We start from the raw sequence: 19,156 nt of genomic DNA, 5'->3' as shown, positions 1-19,156 counted from the left end.
TTAACTGTCTGTAAAAGTGCATTGGGACCTCTGAACAGTGAAACACCGTACTGGACTTGTTCTGCTGACGGTAGATAATTCAAACGGTGTTGAAATTGTGCTGCTTAATACTCTATTCAGATATGACTGAAATACTTTTGAGTAATGATTTCCATCATTAACCATTTGATCGCTGAGTGCCTCTGAGGTTCTGGGTGAGTTGTCCTTCCTCCAATTCAACATTGCAAAAGTCTGTGTTCCAAATCTCCCACTCATGTTTCCTTACTGCTAACCTCTCATCCCTTCCTAACCAGGCCATTAATAATCTTGCCTCCTGTTGAACCCTGAAATGAGCTTTTTGATCTATTCACAAATTATATTCCAAGTTGGCATTTTTTTGCAGTATTTCTGTTCTCTGTTAAAATCCTTGGGTATGAATTTCTCTCTTCTGGATTTGACTACTTTAGCACTTTTTCTTCCTCACCTGGCAATTTTCACCCTCAGTTAATTAACTTGTTTAAAATTCTGTTCCATTTATTTTGCTCCAGTTTTATCATGTAGTTTTATGTCACAGAGTTTGAGTTCAAACAGACTAGTTAAGGAGAAGGCAAAGTCAAGACTGTCTTCAGGCGTGGAGTTCAAAGTAACGCTATTATACATTAATATTAAATACTGCTACACATGGTAATTATAGACGTAGTGTGGTCTAATAGGAAAGGCAAATAGAACATAGGATATTACAGCGCAGTTCATGCCCTTTTGCCTTCAATGTTGTGCCGACCTGTGAAACCAATCTGAACCCCACCTAACCCACACTATTCCATTTTCATCCATATGTCTATCCAAAGACCATTTAAATGCCCTTAAAGTTGGCGAGTATACTACTGTTGGAGGCAAGCCATTTCATGTCCCTACTACTCTGAGTAAAGAAACTACCTCTGACATCTGTTCTATATCTATCATCCCTCAGTTTAAAGCTATGTCCCCTTGTGCTAGCCATCACCATCCAAGGAAACAGGCTCTCACTGTCCACCTTATCTAACCCTTGGATTATCTTATATGTCTCAATTAAATCACCTCTCAACCTTCTTCTCTCTAATGAAAACAACTTCAAGTCCCTCACCCTTTCCTCTTAAGACCTTCCCTCCATACCAGACAACAGCCTAGTAAGTTTCCTCTGAACCCTTTCCAAAGCTTCCACATCTTCCTATAATGTGGTGACCAGAACTGTACGCAAAACTCCAAATGCGGCTGCAGCATGACCTCATAGCTCTGAAACTCAATCCCTCGACCAATAAAAGCTAACACACTGTATGCCTTCTTAACAACTCTATCAACCTGGGTGGCAACTTCCAGGGATCTATGTACATGGACACCAAGATGTCTCTGCTCATCTACAATACCCAGGAATCTTACCATTAACCTAGTACACTCTACTCCTGTTGCTCTTGCCAAAGTGAATCACCTCACACTTTTTTCTGCATTAAACTCCATTTGCCACCTATCGGCCCTGTTCTGCAACTTTCCTATGTTCCTTCAGCACAATCCACAACTCTTATCGATCTTAGTGTCATCCACAAATTTACTAACCCATCCTTCTATGCCATCATCCAGGTCATTTATAAAAATGACAAATAGCCGTGGCCCCAAAACAGATCCTTATGGTACACTACTAGTAACTGAACTCCAGGATGAACATTTCCCATCAACCACCACCCTCTGTCTTCTTTCAGGTAGCCAATTTCTGATCCAAATCGCTAAATCACCCTCAATGCCATGCCTCCGAATTTTGTGCAATAGCCTACCATGCCTCATAAGACCTTCCCTACATACCAGGCAACAGCCTAGTAAGTTTCCTCTGAACCCTTTCCAAAGCTTCCACATCCTTCCTATAATGTGGTGACCAGAACTGTACGCAAAACTCCAAATGCGGCAGCACCAGTTTTGTATAGCTGCAGCATGACCTCGTAGCTATGAAACTCAATCCCTCGACCAATAAAAGCTAACACACTGTATGCCTTCTTAACAACTCTATCAACCTGGATGGCAACTTCCAGGAATCTATGTACATGGACACCGAGATCTCTCTGCTCATCTACACTACCAGGAATCATACCATTAACCTAGTACACTCTATTCCTGTTGCTCTTGCCAAAGTGAATCACCTCACACTTTTTTTCTGCATTAAACTCTATTTGCCACCTATCAGCCCTGTTCTGCAACTTTCCTATGTTCCTTCAGCACAATCCACAACTCTATCGATCTTAGTGTCATCCACAAATTTACTAACCCATCCTTCTATGCCATCATCCAGGTCATTTATAAAAATGACAAATAGCTGTGGCCCCAAAACAGATCCTTATGGTACACCACTAGTAACTGAACTCCAGGATGAACATTTCCCATCAACCACCACCAATTCTGATCTTTCAGGTAGCCAATTTCTGATCCAAATCGCTAAATCACCCTCAATGCCATGCCTCCGAATTTTGTGCAATAGCCTACCATGAGGAACCTTATCAAACACCTTACTGAAATCCATATACACCATATCAACCACTTTACCCTCATCCAACTTCTCAAAGAACTCAATGAGGTTTGTGAGGCATGATCTACCCTTCACAAAACCATGTTGACTATCCTTAATCAACTTATTCCTTTCTGGATGATTATAAATCCTGTCCCTTATAACTTTTTCCAATATTTCACCCACAACTGAAGTAAGGCTTGCTGGTCTATAATTACCAGGGTTGTCTCTACTCCCCTTCTTGAGCACGGGAACATTTGCTTTCCTCCAGTCTTCTGGCACTATTCCTGTAGACAATTACAACATAAAGATCAAAGAAAAGGCTCGGCAATGTCCTCCCTGGCTTCCCAGAGAATCCTAGGATAAATCCCATCTGGCCCAGTGGACTTATCTATTTTCACACTTTCCAGAATTGCTAACACCACCTCCTTGTGCACCTCAATCTCATCTATTTTAGTAGCCTGAATCTCGTATTCTCCTCGACAGCATTGTCTTTTTCTGGTGTGAATACTGATGAAAAATATTAATTTAGTGCTTCCGCATCTCCTCTGATTCCTCGAACAACTTCCCACTACTATGCTTGATTGGCCCTAATCTTTCTCTAGTCATTATTTTATTCCTGATATAACTAAAGAAAGCCGTAGGGTTTTCCTTGATTTTATCTGACAATGACCTCTCCTGTCCCCTCCTGGCTCTTCTCGGTGCTCTCTTTAGGTCTTTCCTGGCTAACTTGTAACTCTCAAGCGCCTTAATTGAGCCTTTATGTCTCATCCTAACATAAGCCTTCTTTTTCCTCTTGACAAGAGCTTCAACTTCTTTAGTAAATCACAGCTCCCTTGCTTGATAACTTGCTCCCTGCCTGACAGGTACATATTTATTAAGGACACGCGTAGTTGTTCCTTGAATAAACCCCACATTTCAATTGTGTCCATCCCTTGCAGTTTCCTTCCCCATCCTATGCATCCTAAATCTTGCCTAATTGCATCATAATTGCCTTTCACCCAGCTATAACTCTTGCCCTGCGGTATGTGCCTATCCCTTTCCATAGCTAAAGTAAACATAATTGAATTGTGGTCACTATCACCAAAGTGCTCACCTATCTCTAAACCTAACACCTGGCTGAGTTCACTACCCAGTACCAAATCCAATGTGGCCCTGCCCCTTGACAGCCTGTCTACGTAATGTCAGGAAACCGTCCTGCACACATTTGACAAAGTACTCAAACCATAGTGTTCCCAGTCAATATTTGGAAAGTTAAAGGCCCCCATAACAACTACCCTGTCATTCTCATTCCTATCGAGAATCATCATTGCTATCCTTTCCTCTGCATCTCTGGAACTATTCAGAGGCCTAATGAAAACTCCCAACAGGGTGACATCTCCTTTCCTGTTTCTAACCTCAGCTTATACCACCTCAGTAGACGAGTCCTCAAATGTAATGGTGGCCCTTCTTTCAAGGGGAATGGAATATAAAAGTAGGGAGCTTTTACTAAAACCAAGGCATTAGGCCACAGCCGGAACATTCTAAGTGGTTTTGGATCCTATTATCTAGGGAAGGATATGTTATCTTTGCAGAAGTTCCGAGAAGGTTTACTAGCCTGATACTAGCTCATGAGAAGAGCTTGAGTAGATTGGGGTTACACTTGTTGGAATATAAAAGAATGAGAGTTGACCATTTTGAAACATATGAGATTCTTAGAGAACATGACAGGTTATATGTGGAAAAGTTGTTTACCCTTGTGGGAAGTTTTAACATGGACTCATAAAGTCACAGCATTGCAATAGCCTTTTCGGTCCGAACTATCCATGATGACCAGATATTCTTTATAAATTTAGTCCCATTTTCCAGCACTTGGTCCATATTCCTCTAAACCCTTCCTATTCATATACCCATCCAGATGCCTTTTAAATGTTATAATTGTACCAACCTTTTAAATCTTTCCCCTCTCACCCTTAACATATGCCCTCTAGTTCTAGACTCCCCCAACCCAGGGAAAAGACCTTGTGTATTTACCCTATCCAAGCTCCTCATATAATCCTCTATAAGGTCTCACCTCAACTCCTGACACTCCAGGGAAAAACAGGCCCTGCCTATTCAGCCTCTCCCTATAGCTCAAACCTTCCAATCCTGGCAATATCCTTGTAAGTCTTTTGTGAACCCTTTCAGGAAACATCCTTCCTATAGGAGGGAGACCAGAATTACATGCAATACTCCAAAGGTGGCCTAAGTAATGTCCTGTACAGCTGCAACATGATCTCCCAATTGTGGCTGCAGAAGCTCTGGTTTTTTTTTTAGGTATTTTCAGCATTGGAGCTGATTTCTCAAATTCTAGGAGCAGTAATTACGTTTTTTTGAGCTGTTGCATTGTTTTGGTACTTTGGGGGAAAAAAGATTTTAAAAACAGCACTTTTAAAAAAAGGAAGAAGGGAGACAAAGTCAGTGCCCACATGCTGGGAAGTGGATCAATGGAGAAAGAAACCCTCACAGGTGTCTGACCCTGCAGTGAACCTTCATAGCTACTGCCTCTGCTGCTTGATCTCAAGTGTCTCTGGACACTGGAGTTCGTCGAAGAAAAATAAGCAACCAGCAAGATTCATAGCTGACCTTGAAGACGCACATCAACTGCTTTACCCTCATCCAACTGTTTGGTCACCATCTCAAAGGACTAAATAAGGTTTCCTCTCTAGATTATTTTAAATCCTACCTCTTATAGCCCTTTCCAACACATTACCCAAAACCAAAGTAAGGCTCACTGGTCTATAATTACCAGGGTTGTCTCTACTCCCTTTCTTAAACAAGGGGACAACATTTGTTGTCCTCCAGTCTTCTGGTACTATTCCTGTAGACAATGATGACATAAAGATTAAAGCCAAAGGCTGTGCAGTCACCTCCCTGGCTTCTCAGAGAATCCAAGGATAAATCCAATCCGGCGCAGGGGACTTATCTATTTTCACACTTTGCATGTCTGTCATTGCCCTACTCATTTATGACTTCATGCTCTGTAACTACAGGTCCTGAGGAATTTATCTACTTTTATGTGTTTCAAGATATTCAGCACTTCCTCCTTTGTAATTTTTCAAGATGTCACCATCTATTTCCCTACATTCTATACCTTCTATGTCCTTTTCCACAGTAAACACTGAAGCAAAATACTCGTTTAGTATCTTCCCCCATATCCTGTAGGTCCACACAATGGCCGCCTTGCTGATCTTTGAAGGCCCCTATTCTCTCCCGAGTTACCCTTATGTCCTTAATGTATTTGTAAAAACCCTTTGGATTCTCCTTAAGTCTATTTGCCAAAGCTATCTCATGTCCATTTTTTGCCCTCCTGATTTTCCTTTTAAGTATACTTCTACTGCCTTTATACCCAAAGGATTCATTCGATTTATCTTGTCTATACCTGACATATGCTTCCTTCTTTTTCTTAACCAAAACCCTCAATTTCTTTAGTCAGTCAGCATTCCCTATACCTACGAGCCATTCCTTTCATCCAAACAGGAATATACTTTCTCTGGACTCTCGTTATCTCATTTCTGAAGGCTTCCATTTTCCAGGTGTCCCTTTACCTGTAAACATCTGTCCCCATCAGCTTTTGAAAGTTCTTGGCCAATACCGTCAAAATTGGCCTTTCTCCAATTTAGAACTTCAACTTTTAGATTTGGTCTATCCTTTGTAGGCAATGAGAGAATGTAGAGAATGTCGGGAAATAGATAGTGAAATCTTGAAAAATGTTCAAGTTACAGAAGAGGAAGTGCTGAATGTCTTGAAACACAAAAGTGGATAACTTCCCAGGACCTGATCAGGTGTACCCTAGAATACTGTGGGAAGCTAGGGAAGTGATTGCTGGGCCCCTTACTGAGATGTTTGTATCATCAAGAGTCACAGGTGAGGTGCTGGAAGACTGTTGTTAGCTAATGTGGTGCCAATTTTTAAGAAAGGTGGTAAGGACAAGTCAGGGAACTATAGATTGGTTAACCTGATGGTGGTGGTGGGCAGGTTATTGGAGGAAATCCTAAGGGACAGGATATACATGTATTTGGAAAGGCAGGGACTGATTAGGGATAGTCAATATGGCTTTGTGCGTGGGAAATCATGTCTCACAAACTTGATTGAGTTTTTTGAAGAGGTAACAAAGAGGATTGATGGGGGCAGAGCGGTGGACGTGATCTATATGGACTTCAGTAAAGCGATCGACAAGGTTCCCCATGGGAGACTGATTAGCAAGGTTAGATCTCATGGAATACAGGGAGAATTAGCCATTTGGATACAGAACTGGCTCAAAGGTAGAAGGCAGAGGGTGGTGGTGGAAGGTTGTTTTTCAGACTGGAGGGCTGTGACCAGTGGAGTGCCACAAGGATTGGTGCTGGCCCACTACTTATCGTCATTTATATCAAATGATTTGGATGTGAGCATAAGAGGCATAGTTAGTACGTTTGCAGATGACACCAAAATTGGAGGTGTAGTGGACAGCGAAGAAGATTGCCTCAGATTACAACAGGATCTGGATTTGTTGGGCCAATGGGCTGAGAAGTGGCAGATGGAGTTTAATTCAGATAAATGCAAGGTGATGCATTTTGGGAAAGCAAATCTTAGCAGGACTTACACACCTAATGGTAAGGTCTTAGGGAATATTGCTGAACAAAGAGACCTTGGAGTGCAGGTTCACAGCTCCTTGAAAGAGGAGTCGCAGGTAGATAGGATAGTGAAGAAGGCATTTGTTATACTTTACTTTATTGGACAGTGTATTGAGTACAGGAGTTGGAAGGTCATGTTGCAGCTGTACTGGACATTGGTTAGAATATTGCATGCAATTCTGGTCTCCTTCCTATTGGAAAGATGTTGTGAAACTTGAAAGGGTTGAGAAAAGATTTACAAGGATCTTGCTAGGGTTGGAGGATTTGAGCTGTAGGGAGAGGTTGAACAGGCTGGGGCTGTTTTCACTGGAGCATCAGAGGCTGAAGGGTGACCTTACAGTGGTCATAAGGGGTATGGATCGGACAAAAAGACAAAGTCTTTTCCCTGGGGTCGAAGAGTCCAGAACTAGAGGGCATAGGTTTAGGGTGAGTGGAAGCACACTAGCTTTCGGAGCGACGCTCCTTCATCAGGTGATTGGGATTAGATTGGGTTGAGATATCAGGTCAGCATGGACGGGTTGGACTGAAGGGTCTGTTTCCATGCTGTACATGTCTCTGACTCTATATCTACAGATAATTCTCCTATAACACCATAGTTGCGTTCCAACAAAACCTCACTTAATGCAAAATCACTTAATAGAAATAATGGGACCTGTGGGAAAAGTGGGGTTAGGGACAGAGCAGCCAAAAATATCACTCATGGTCACTCAAAAATCACCCAAAAATCTGACGCCAAGTCTAGCACAGCCTGAATGAAGATTGAAATCATATTTATTAACAAAACAAAAGTAAATTTAACATAATACAGTTATAAAAATGTAAGAAAGCTGCTCTCACACAAAGCTGCTTTGTCGGCAGCTGACATCGGCGCCTGTGCGGCATAAAGACTGGTGCTAACATGGCAGAACAGTGCTGACATTGTGCATATGTGGAATGGCATGGATGTCGGCGCATGTGCAGAACGGTGTGGATGTTGGCGCAGGCACAGAATGTCATAGAGATTTCGGTGCAGGCGCAGAACAGTGTGGAGATGTCGACACATGTGCAGAATGAAGGATGCAATTTAATCCCCAGTGGAATCGTGCTATTGTGAAAGGAGTTAGGTGTTCTTGAAAATTTCATTCCCTAATTCTTCAGCGACATTATAGCCACATTGCAGTGCCAAAGTGTGCATTATCCCAGAACTACCTGTAGCTCTGTTTACTTCTACTCAAATGTATTCAATTCAGAATCCTTGTTGCTCCATGATCTTGCCCCTTGTCTGCTGTCCTGTTATCCCTTTTGGATCTGTCATCCCTCAGATTCTGGTCTTTTTATGTACTTTCTCCCATTGGCCTGCCGTTTCAACAGCCTTAGCTCTTTCGAGTTTCCTCAATAGACCGCGATGTCCAAGTACATGTATAGATTTTACTGGCAATTATATTTAGTATCAATTTGTTAATCAATGCCTTTTTCTCTCCTGGTCTAGTGTCCATTTATATATGTCCAGTTTGAGAAGTACCTAAAGACATTTTTATTCAGTGTTCTGATTTGCTGACAAGATATGAGGATCTGTGAAATGCCATGAGTTATTAATAACATTTGCTTTTATCATACCAAGTAGCAGCCATGTCTTTAATGCGTTCTATACTTACACAGTCAACATCTGGCAAAGGATCATTTTTAGGGTAGCTTCCCTTCCCCCCACATCCCCCACTCTCTTGCCTCTCTTGCACGCGCCCCCCCCCCCCCCCTCTCAAAACCTAACCACCTTCAGATTGAGAGATAATGTAGACGTTTGGCCATCTGCTTAGCTTTTGAATCCATTACAGTTTATCTTGATAGCAAACAATTATCTTGCATTTCAGTGATATTTATATTGTACTACACAGTCATTTAATACAATATGTTACAAAGTTAGATGTCTGTACTTTTTCAGTTGCAAATATTAGTGGAATGATTGAGAAGTATGGATAAGCATTTAATTATTTCACATTAAAACATTTAGAATTAGTGTTTGTCTAGGAGGATGTCCTTTTTTTGCAGAGTTAGATTTCTTAGGGGTGATTGATTTGTAATGGTTACAAAGTTAGATGTCTGTACTTTTTCAGTTGTAAATATTAGTGGAATGATTGAGAAGTATGGATAAGCATTTAATTATCTCACATTAAAACATTTAGAATTAGTGTTTGTCTAGGAGGATGTCCTTTTTTTTTGCAGAGTTAGATTTCTTAGGGGTGATTGATTTGTAATGTAGTAGCATACACTTGTGCTAATAACAATGAAAAAAGTGTAGCACTGCATTACATTCTTACACCCTATTTCTTTCTTTTAACAAAAAACATTAATCAGCATTTGCAATCTGATAATACCTACCATGAGCATACAGCTACAACATATAGACATATAGATATAGATTTCAGAAGTTTATGTTATAATTTTATTGGTTTCCTTCAAAAATCTCGCAGCTTCAATTTGGTAGATACAGTGGGCAGTTTCGAATAGTGAACCTTCAAATAAATTGGGACAATTAATTTTACATGAGTCCAAATATTTTTGTTGGTGCTATGGATATGGTGCAGTTGGGCCAAATATTGGGTGATGAATAGTATGTGCCAGGGTCGCATATGAGAGGTGGTGGTGGGCTCTGGGTGATTTGGGTGTTTGGTGAGAGAGTTCATGATTGACGGAGTTAGCCAGGAGTACAAACAGGTTTAAATCTGTTTAATCTTTCCTGTGTAAGTATTAAGGAAAGTAAATTTGAGCCTTCATATGTTGGTGACATTTTCAGAAGGTTCCAGACACTAGGTAACTGCTAATTGTAAATTGTGCTGTCAGTGCATTGTGACTTTCAGGGTGTCTCATAGCACATTTGTCAAGGCATGTCCAGTCTCTGACTATCTGGAGACAACAAAATCTGGCCTCATCTATTTTGCATAATAGGCTGTGCACAAATTTTTGTCATACTTTTCCGTCATCATTTCCATCTTTAACTTTTCTGTCACCAATTCCCAATTTTGCTTCAATAATTGCAATGTAACACAAGGTATAGCCACTAGGTGGCCTTGTGAAACAAGTTCCTGCAATCTTTCTGCTTACTGCCACCATTTTACATCTTTAAAAAACGAAATATGTATGCATCTGACTGTCAGGGCCAATGCCGGGGGCAGTTTAGAAATGATTTTTACAAGGGAATTTAATAATCCAATGTGTATTCCAAATCCATTTCCTTACTGGAATTAAATGCAGATGCTCAAGCTTTTCTCACATTAATACAATGACAAGGCTGTAGCACTTGCAACCATCTTAAGCCAGAAATGATATCCCTACTTCCTCCTCAGGTCTCAACAATACAGGCGCTAGTCTTTAGCCAATTCAATTCATTCTGTGATATGAAGAAATGGACTATAGGCAGTGGATACTACATTTTTCAACTCTCCAAAGCCATCCACCATCTTCAATATTCACTTCTTCCACAACTGCGCACAATGGCAATAGTATGTTTTGTCAATGAGATACAATGCAGGAACTTAGCAAGGCTCTTTCAAAAGCTGCCTTCATGAACTACAACAATCTCTGGGGTATTAGTACACCCAAGGTGAAGGAAGTTCCGTAATTTTGATCCAACAGCGGATCAAATCTGCTACCCCTTATCCTAAAACTATGACATCTTGTTCCAGGTTATCCCAATGAGGAAACATCCTATTTTGTCCCCTCCCTTAACATCTTGTATATCTCAATTGGTTTCCTCTCATTCTTCTCAATTCCAGAGAGTGTAGGCCTAAACAGAACAGTCTATCTTCGTAATACAAATCCCTCATCACCGGAATCAATCTAGTTTACCTCCTTTGAATTGGATATTATATATTTAATTTGCTTTCCTTATTATCTTATTATCTGCTGTACTTTTCTGATTCATGCACAAGAACTCCCAGATCTCTCCGTGCGGAAGCACCCTGAAGTTTCTCTCCAGTTAGGATAAAAATTGCCTTTCTAATCCTCAACCCAAAATTGATAACCTCACACTTATCCACATTTAACTTTATCTAACAAAATTCAGCCCGTTCACCTACTCCATTCATAACCATTTGTATATTTCTCATTTCTTTGTTGCAACTTACTTTTCAACCTCTCTTGCTGTCATCTGCAAATTTGGCTAAGGATTCTCTATCCCTGGATCCAAGTCTGTAAAATGGAGTGTAAACATTGGATTCAAGGGCTGACCTCTCTGGGACCCACAATTACATCTTCCCAACCCGAAAAAGACGTATTTATCCTGACTGTCTGCTCCCTGTTGCTTAGTCAATCCTCTATCCAAACTAATGAATTATTCATCAGTCATCAACTTGTTAAAAGTTTTGAGAAAAGAATGCCAATTGTAAGAAAATATTAAAAGTCCCAAGTGGTTTGTGAAAACTGTTTGCACACACCAGTGCCATCAGAATTCAAGCAAGTTATGTAATCCTATGTGCCTATGAGTGTTGCAAATCCAGTGATAATGAGGCTGATTTGGTTTAGTTTGCTATCCCTGTGTTGCAATAATATCGCCATTATATATGCAAATTTCACAAGGCAACATTGCTCATGGACAAATCCATTGAATACAGAATGGAAGTTTTTTTTAAAGAAGGCAAAAGCAATCCACGTGTTATGAACATGACTGGGTCTGCTCTTTTTTTTATTTACTCATGGGACACAGCTATCACTGCCTGGACCGACATTTTACTTCCCGTCCCTAGTTACTCTTGAGAAGTTTGTGTGAGCTGCCTTCTTGAACCACTGTAGTCCATGTGTTGTAAGTAGATTCACAATGCTAGGCAGGAAGGGAGTTAACGCATTTTGACCCAATGACATTGAAGGAACGATGATGTATTCCTAACTCAGGGTAGTGAGTGTCTTGGAGGGGAACTTGCAGGTGATGGTGTTCTGATGTATCTGTTGCCCTTGTCCTTCTAGATAATAGCGGTCCTAGGTTTGGAAGGTGCTGCCTAAGGATCATTGGCAAGGTTTTGCAGTATGTCTTGTAGATAGTAGACACTGCTACTACAGAGTGTCGGTGGTGTGATCATACACAGACGATGCCAATTTGTCAAGCATTCTCCCTCACTGCTTGAAAAAGGCAACATTGAATGTGTGGAATATGCTCCAATTATATGTTTTTAGGGATTGTAAACATCTTGTTACACAGTTTACTTAGCTTAAAGAAGTGTCTCTTCATTTTTAGTCCACTGTCCAAAACAATGATCTTTACAAATGGCTATCAGATCATATTTCTTTACTTCAATGCATACAATGAATGCATTAACTTTGTTATGAGTGCTACCTGTGTTCAGATGCAGAGCCTTTACTTTTTACCTTTCCAGTACAGGTGTCCCCCACTATCTGAAAGTAGAGCATTCCTATAAAATCTTTTGTAATTCGAAATGGCGTAAAGTGAAGAAGCAATTACCACTAATTTATATGGAAAAAATGTTTGGGCGTTTCTAGTCCCAAAAAATAACCAACCAAATCACACCAAATAACACACAAACCTAAACTAACATTAACATATGGTAAAAGCAGGAATGATGTGATAAATACACAGCCTATATTAAGTTAAAATGTTGTATGTACGGTGTAGTTTCTCTCACCAGAATTGGGAAGACAGTGACCACACTGGAAGCCTAAGCTGGTGGTGATGATGGTATGTTAGGCTGAGTTGTTGGAGGTTGGGGTGGTGGAAGATATAGGAGACTGGGGTGTAGGAGAGAGGGGAAGAGGGTCCTCTGTTAACACTTTGAGGAAAGGCGCTTGGCAGTGCCACTCTCGCTGCGTATGCTTTTTCATAAAAGGGAAAGTCCTCTTTCTATTTGCGAGAACAGGTGTGTAGGTTTTTTGTAAAAGCGAATTAGTGTAAAGCGAACATTCAAAAAGTGGGGCATATCTGTATCTAGTTGTGGTTTATTGCTGCTTTATTCTCTGTTTTTTGTTCTGTTTGTCCCTTCTTGCCATTCTCTAATCTACGTTTTCTACAATAGTATTTTACTCTACAGAATCAACTGTAATCCTTGATTTGTTACTTTTATCCAAGCTTACTCCCTCATCCACCATGTTTAGTTTGAAGCTTTTTCTGCTTTAAGTATGTATTTAATGAGAACTCCAGTCCTACTAGTACAGATTCCACTTTCACCAGGATTGTTGCGAGTGCCCCACAAACTGGAACCCACTTCCCCCATACCATCTTTATTCATTTTATGACAATTTGCTAACATCTCCAAAATAATCCAAAATTATTCCTTTGATTTTTAATTTTCAACCTAACATCTTGTATTCACTCATCAGAACCTCTATCCTATTTCTGTCTAAGTCATTGGTACCAATGTGGGCCACAGCTATTAGATTCCCTCCTCTCTATTGGAAGTTCCTCTGCAGCCCAGAGCAGATACCATGATCTCTTGCACTGGACAGACAATGCAACTGTCTCGGTTCTTGCTCTGTGCTGCAGAGAACAGTGTCAATCTCCTTCACCATAATCCTTTGCCCCTACTATCACTAGATTCAAGGGCGGCACGGTGGCACAGTGGTTAGCACTGCTGCCTCACAGCACTAGAGACCTGGGCTCAATTCCCGCCTCAGGCAATTGTCTGTGTGGAGTTTGCACATTCTCCCCTTGTCTGCGTGGGTTTCCTCCGGGTGCTCCGGTTTCCTCCCACAGTCCAAAAATGTGCAGGTCAGGTGAATTGGTCATGCTAAATTGCCCGTAGTGTTAGGTGAAGAGGTAAATGTAGGGGAATGGGTCTGGGTGGGTTGCTCTTCGGAGGGTCGGTGTGGACTTGTTGGGCCGAATGGCCTGTTTCCACACTGTAAGTAATCTAATCTGATTCCTTCTTTCTGCGCCCCTTTCCTGTGGCTTCTGGGATTACAGTCTCATGGCCTGTTACCTTTATTGCCTCTGCAGCCCTTACTGTCATCCAAAACAAACAGAGAATACCTCGAACCTGTGAGACAATTGCAAAAGCTGGGGTAGTTGTGCCCTGCCCTCTGGGTCTCCTTACCTACTTCACTTGTAATCATACTGTCCTGTCCCTGAGCACTACCCAAAACAGAATCCAAAGAGGGTAACCACCACCTACAATAGTAGGTGGTCATTTTCCCCCTCCCTGATGTACCGCATTGTCTGTAGCTTGGTCTCCAGCTCAAAAATTCTGAACCAAAATTCCTGCAATCACAAGCACTTACTGCAGATGTGTTTACCTCAGAACAAAGCATCCAGAAGTTCCCACATTCTGAGTCACCGCAAATTATCTGCCCTGCAATCTTTAATATATGTTAATCAATAGGTAATTATAAATTAGTTTACAAGTAATAAACTCATTATAGCTTATACATCTCAAAGATATTTCTGTGTGATGAGCAGAATTTGTCCCCCAGCTTTTCGATTATGCTTTAGAATTTTAGTAGCTTCTTGAAATGCTTGCAACAGTTTAATCAGATCATAAGCTCTGTAGAGGGATAAAATTTTGTCTGGTGGGTGAGAACAGTACATCATAAACTGTGCAGATAATTAATTTAAAGTAAGAAAAATGTTTTCAAATTGGTTATACTCAATGGCATTTAATGGTTAATGCTTTGAATGCAATATTTATCGTTTCAATCTGATTCAGTTGGTTGCATTGTCACACTGGGATAAGAACATTATGGGTTCATGCCTCATTCCATGATGCAAAATGTAAACTGCCATTACAGTACATAATTATTAGACTCACTGCCTTTTGGATGAGTTGTTAAGACTTATTTAGTTGAATGAAATCTTGTGTACTTTTCAGGAAAAAAAAACAGATTCTCTCATGGTTATATATTTTCTAATCAAGCTGTTCAGAGATGTTATCACAGACTTGTTGAGCAGGGGGAGCTTGAACTGGGATCTCCTAACATTACCACCACACCACAAGAGCCCTCTGTTTTTCTCATACCCATATTCTTAATCAACCTGTTCAGAGATGTCATTACACTCTCTGGAGCAGTTGGGAATTGAACCCGGGACTCTTGCTTCAGGGGTAGGGAAACTACTGCTGACCTACAAGAGGGCCTTTTAAAAAATTCATTGTATTCTTAATTCCTTAATTAAAAGCACTAAAATAGATTAATTAGCCAATCATTTGTGCAGGATTTAGATGTTTGCCTGTTCGGTGACAAGGAGAAAGTCAGGACTGCAGATGCTGGAGATCAGAGTCGAGAGTGTGGTGCTGGAAAAGCACAGCAGGTCAGGCCACATCTGAGGAGCAGGAGAATTGACATTTCAGGCATAAGCCCTTTATCAGGAAGGTGACAATCTCATCGTCTGTGAGAAGCATATTCTCTATGTAAATCACAGTTTGTAGGTTTTCTGCAATGTGTGAGCAGGTTAACATGTGTCAAGTGGAACCCCAGCTTACAAAATATATTAGCGGCAGTAAGAAACTTTTGGAAACAAGTTCTTAATTGAAGAAAATACAACAATGGATTAAATTTCTAAAGATTTGTTTCTTTTTAAATTTAGAGTAAAGAATGAAGTGGCCTCTTTTCAATAAAACAAAAGACACTTTGATCAAATCTAGGCGTTGACACATATAACCCTCTACTATTTGGCTGGGTTCTGCGGTATTTCCACAGAATGGAAGAAGGCTGGAATCTGAAACGGAATTCAGGTGAAACAAATAAAGCAGTATTACTACTAAATGGTTCCTGTGAACCTAAAAGTACTGGATGTGCGCAGGAACTTTTCCATGAAGCTGCACAGGTAAGTTTGACCAACAGATTTCTGTAGTTACTGTCTATGGGGTAACCTTTTTTGAGTACATTTTTCCTTAGAGTTATTTGTATTTTTTTTAAAGTAAATACAGTACACATTTAGGCCCAATTACTATGAGCAATACAGGCATTAGAAAATTTAGTAACTTACTCTCTGCATAAATCCTCACTTGCTGGGAAAGACTCAAAAGACTAGCCACGAGATCGATCAGAAAACAAGAGGTAGTATCATTTAACCTTTTTGATAGTTCACTATGTAGTAGCAAGGGCCTGATCCAAACATTTCCATACATTATCCAAGTAATTTTTATGGTTCACAGTCATAATTTACATTGCTCATTGTTTTCAGAAAATATTGTTAACAGTGGGTTTTCTTAGAATGAGCTGAAAATAGAACATTTAAATTCAGGTTATAATTTAAGATATTCGTCACTTTAAGCTAAAAAGGCTTTGATCGTTCCCATAATTTACAGAGCAGTCTCCGGGTTGCAAATGGTTTCAGTTCTGGAGTCTGTTCACAAGTTGATTTATATGTAAGTCAGAACACTATGCAGTACAGTCTAAATCAGCTGGTTGTAAGTACAGGAAATGTTGGCATGTTAGGTCTTTAAAATTGCAACTGTGTATGGGATTACAAGCATAAGTACAGCTTTTTTTGTGTAAAGTGAAATACTGCATAATAATTCATGTGAATATATATCTATTGAAAATTTTCTTTGAACAAAAGTAGACTAAAGTACATGCCTTGAGGGTAACAGATGTTTAATGCAGTTTGATGTTAGTTCAACCATGTCATTGTGACTACAGTTTATGACTAAGTTAGATGATTAGATTTTAAAGTGGAGGTCTTGTGGTACAGTTGTAGCATTCCTACTTTTTGTGCTAAAAGCATCAAGTTCATGATTTACTTCAGTATATTTGTTGTCCATGGAAGATATGTTCAGAATATAGAAACATAGAATCCCTACAGAGTGGAAGCAGGCCATTCAACTCATCAACTCCTCACCAATCCTTTGAAGAGGATCCCAACAAGACCTAAGCCCCAATCCTATCCCTGTAACCCTGTATTTCCCATGATTAATCCACCTAGCCTGCTTATCCATGGACACCATGGGTAATTTAGCATGTCCACATTTTTGAACTGTGGGAGGAAACCAGACCACCCAGAGGGAACTCAGACACAGGGTGTACAAACTCCACACAGACAATTGCCTGAGAGTGGAATCGAACCCTGGCCCTTGGTATTGTGAGGCAGCAGTGCAAACTACTGAGCCACTGTGCCACCTCACTGAACTACTGTGCCACCCGAACCAAAGAAGTTAGTCATCAGACTGGAACTACTTCCAGTCTGCCTGATGGCAGGCAGCAAAACAGGGAGAGTTTCCTAGTCAGCAAAGCTACAAGAAGCAATGGTAAGCTCCTGACTAAGCATAATTGTGGACCAGTCCACTGGAAGTCCATGGTCAGTGGTCTCTTAGGGCATGAAAGAGATTTCAAAACTAAATTGTATTTAATGTTTTTGTCCTCAATATTATAAACTATTTTCTAAACTGTCATTCATAAAAATCTGCTCTAAAAACCCTTCCATATGTTGACAGCTACTGAGCTGATTCGTGGTTGATTCCACTTTCTATCCAAGATGGGCATTATATATGAGCATATTTAAAGAAAGATAACTATGAAACCTTAAAGTCAGTTCAGAAAGTTAGACATGCAAATCCTGCTTCCTTCATAAATCTGATTTATATTGCAACATGTTAATTGATTGATCTGATTTACAAAGGCTTTTGGGATGAAAATAGCTGCAAAGCTTAACTTGATTTCTGCCCAAATCCTTTGTCTTTTAGAATGTCTGTATATTATGTACTAGGATTTAATTGTAAAATGATGTTAATACACCAAACAGGTATCCCAGTCCCATGTTAAGCCCTGGTGGAAAGTTAAGATATTTGTCTGGGAACCAGTGCTATTTGGAACATGGGATGGAGTATTTACGACTTGTATGATTAATATCTTTGGAGTGGTTCTCTTCCTGCGGACTGGATGGCTTGTGGTAAGTCTGTACTTAGCTTCTACAGCTGTTACAGCTATGGTGACTTGGAAAAGCTGAATTTTGAAACAAGGGGTCTTAATTTTCCAGATAGAGGGCGATTTAATCTGTTTGTATAAAATTCTTACGTGTACTAATGTTGCACTTAAAAGTTTGTAACAACAATTTTAAAAAATGAGAGAAGAAATAGAAACATCAATGTAATTAAAAAGTTACCGACAGAAGCTTATTATATGTAAGTTTTTTGACAAAGAAACTGTTGAGTAGTTTGTTTGAATTTTGATAATTTGAGGCTGACTCATTTTATTCGTATCAAAGTTTTAGACTATTTTACTAAAGTTTAGTTTGTTTTGCATGAAGTTGCAAATGGCTGTCATAAACATGATTTTATTCACTTAAGTTACTTGCTAAAATTAATTTAGTACTTTTTGTTGTATCCATATGAGATTTAAAATATTTAAAGCATCTGGCAAACGAGAGGGTCCAAGAACGGAGGGTATACTCTCAGAATAAAGGGGCACCACTTTAAGACCGAGATGAGAGGAGTTTCTTCTCTGAGAAGGTTGAGAGTTTTTGAAACTCCTTGCCTCAGAGAGATGTGTGGGTAGAGTCCATCTGTATATTTAAGGCTGAGGGTAGATTCTTGAATAGTAGGGGAATCAGAGGTCAAGGGGAAATGCAGAAAAGTCACCATGAGGATTGTCAGATCAGCCATGATCTTTTTGAATAATGGAGCATACCTAAATGGTCTACTCCTCTTGCTAATAAAGATCATTCTATTCTATTTCTTATGGTCTTATGTTGTGTAACTTGAACTCTTATATATATTCCTATAATTAACTTCTTTCCCTACACTATTATTATAATGATGGATTGGATGGTGCATGTTTACATCCAGTATCCAGTTACTTTTCCTCGTGATTTTTAACCAAAGGGCAAGATAACCGAATGCTTGATTCTCACCTTCTATTGTATGAAGGGTGAAAGTCTATGTCTTCAATAATCTTGGAATTATACATGTTTGCTTTATTTTCTAATGTTATTGTATCTATGCATAATTCTGATATGATTGACAATAGTTCTTTGTTATGCATTAATCTAATGTCACATCTTTTCTATTATTCAGTTGAACATAAGCATTTTCAAAATGCAATAAATATTAAAAATTGTTTGTAAATCTAGGTTCTGTTACCTATGATTTTGATTTATGAACCCAAA

The 19,156-nt window shown here is 39.8% G+C and overlaps 1 protein-coding gene across 4 annotated transcripts in view; it reads left to right on the top strand.

Moving 5' to 3' along the window:
- Positions 1 to 19,156, top strand: part of slc12a8 (solute carrier family 12 member 8) — a 148,290-nt gene that overhangs the window by 12,359 nt on the left and 116,775 nt on the right. For all 4 annotated transcript variants that reach the window (XM_043693966.1, XM_043693963.1, XM_043693964.1 and 1 more), the window contains 2 exons: positions 15,638 to 15,877; positions 17,795 to 17,941. In XM_043693966.1, the coding sequence (XP_043549901.1) occupies positions 15,752 to 15,877; positions 17,795 to 17,941 (273 nt within the window). In that variant the 5' untranslated portion in view covers positions 15,638 to 15,751. The remainder of the gene's footprint in view (positions 1 to 15,637; positions 15,878 to 17,794; positions 17,942 to 19,156) is intronic.

The sequence above is a fragment of the Chiloscyllium plagiosum genome, chromosome 7, assembly GCF_004010195.1.
Source record: "Chiloscyllium plagiosum isolate BGI_BamShark_2017 chromosome 7, ASM401019v2, whole genome shotgun sequence".
Lineage (NCBI taxonomy): Eukaryota > Metazoa > Chordata > Chondrichthyes > Orectolobiformes > Hemiscylliidae > Chiloscyllium > Chiloscyllium plagiosum.
Note: the sequence above shows the minus strand (reverse complement) of the source record. Positions and strands in the feature narration are given on the sequence as shown.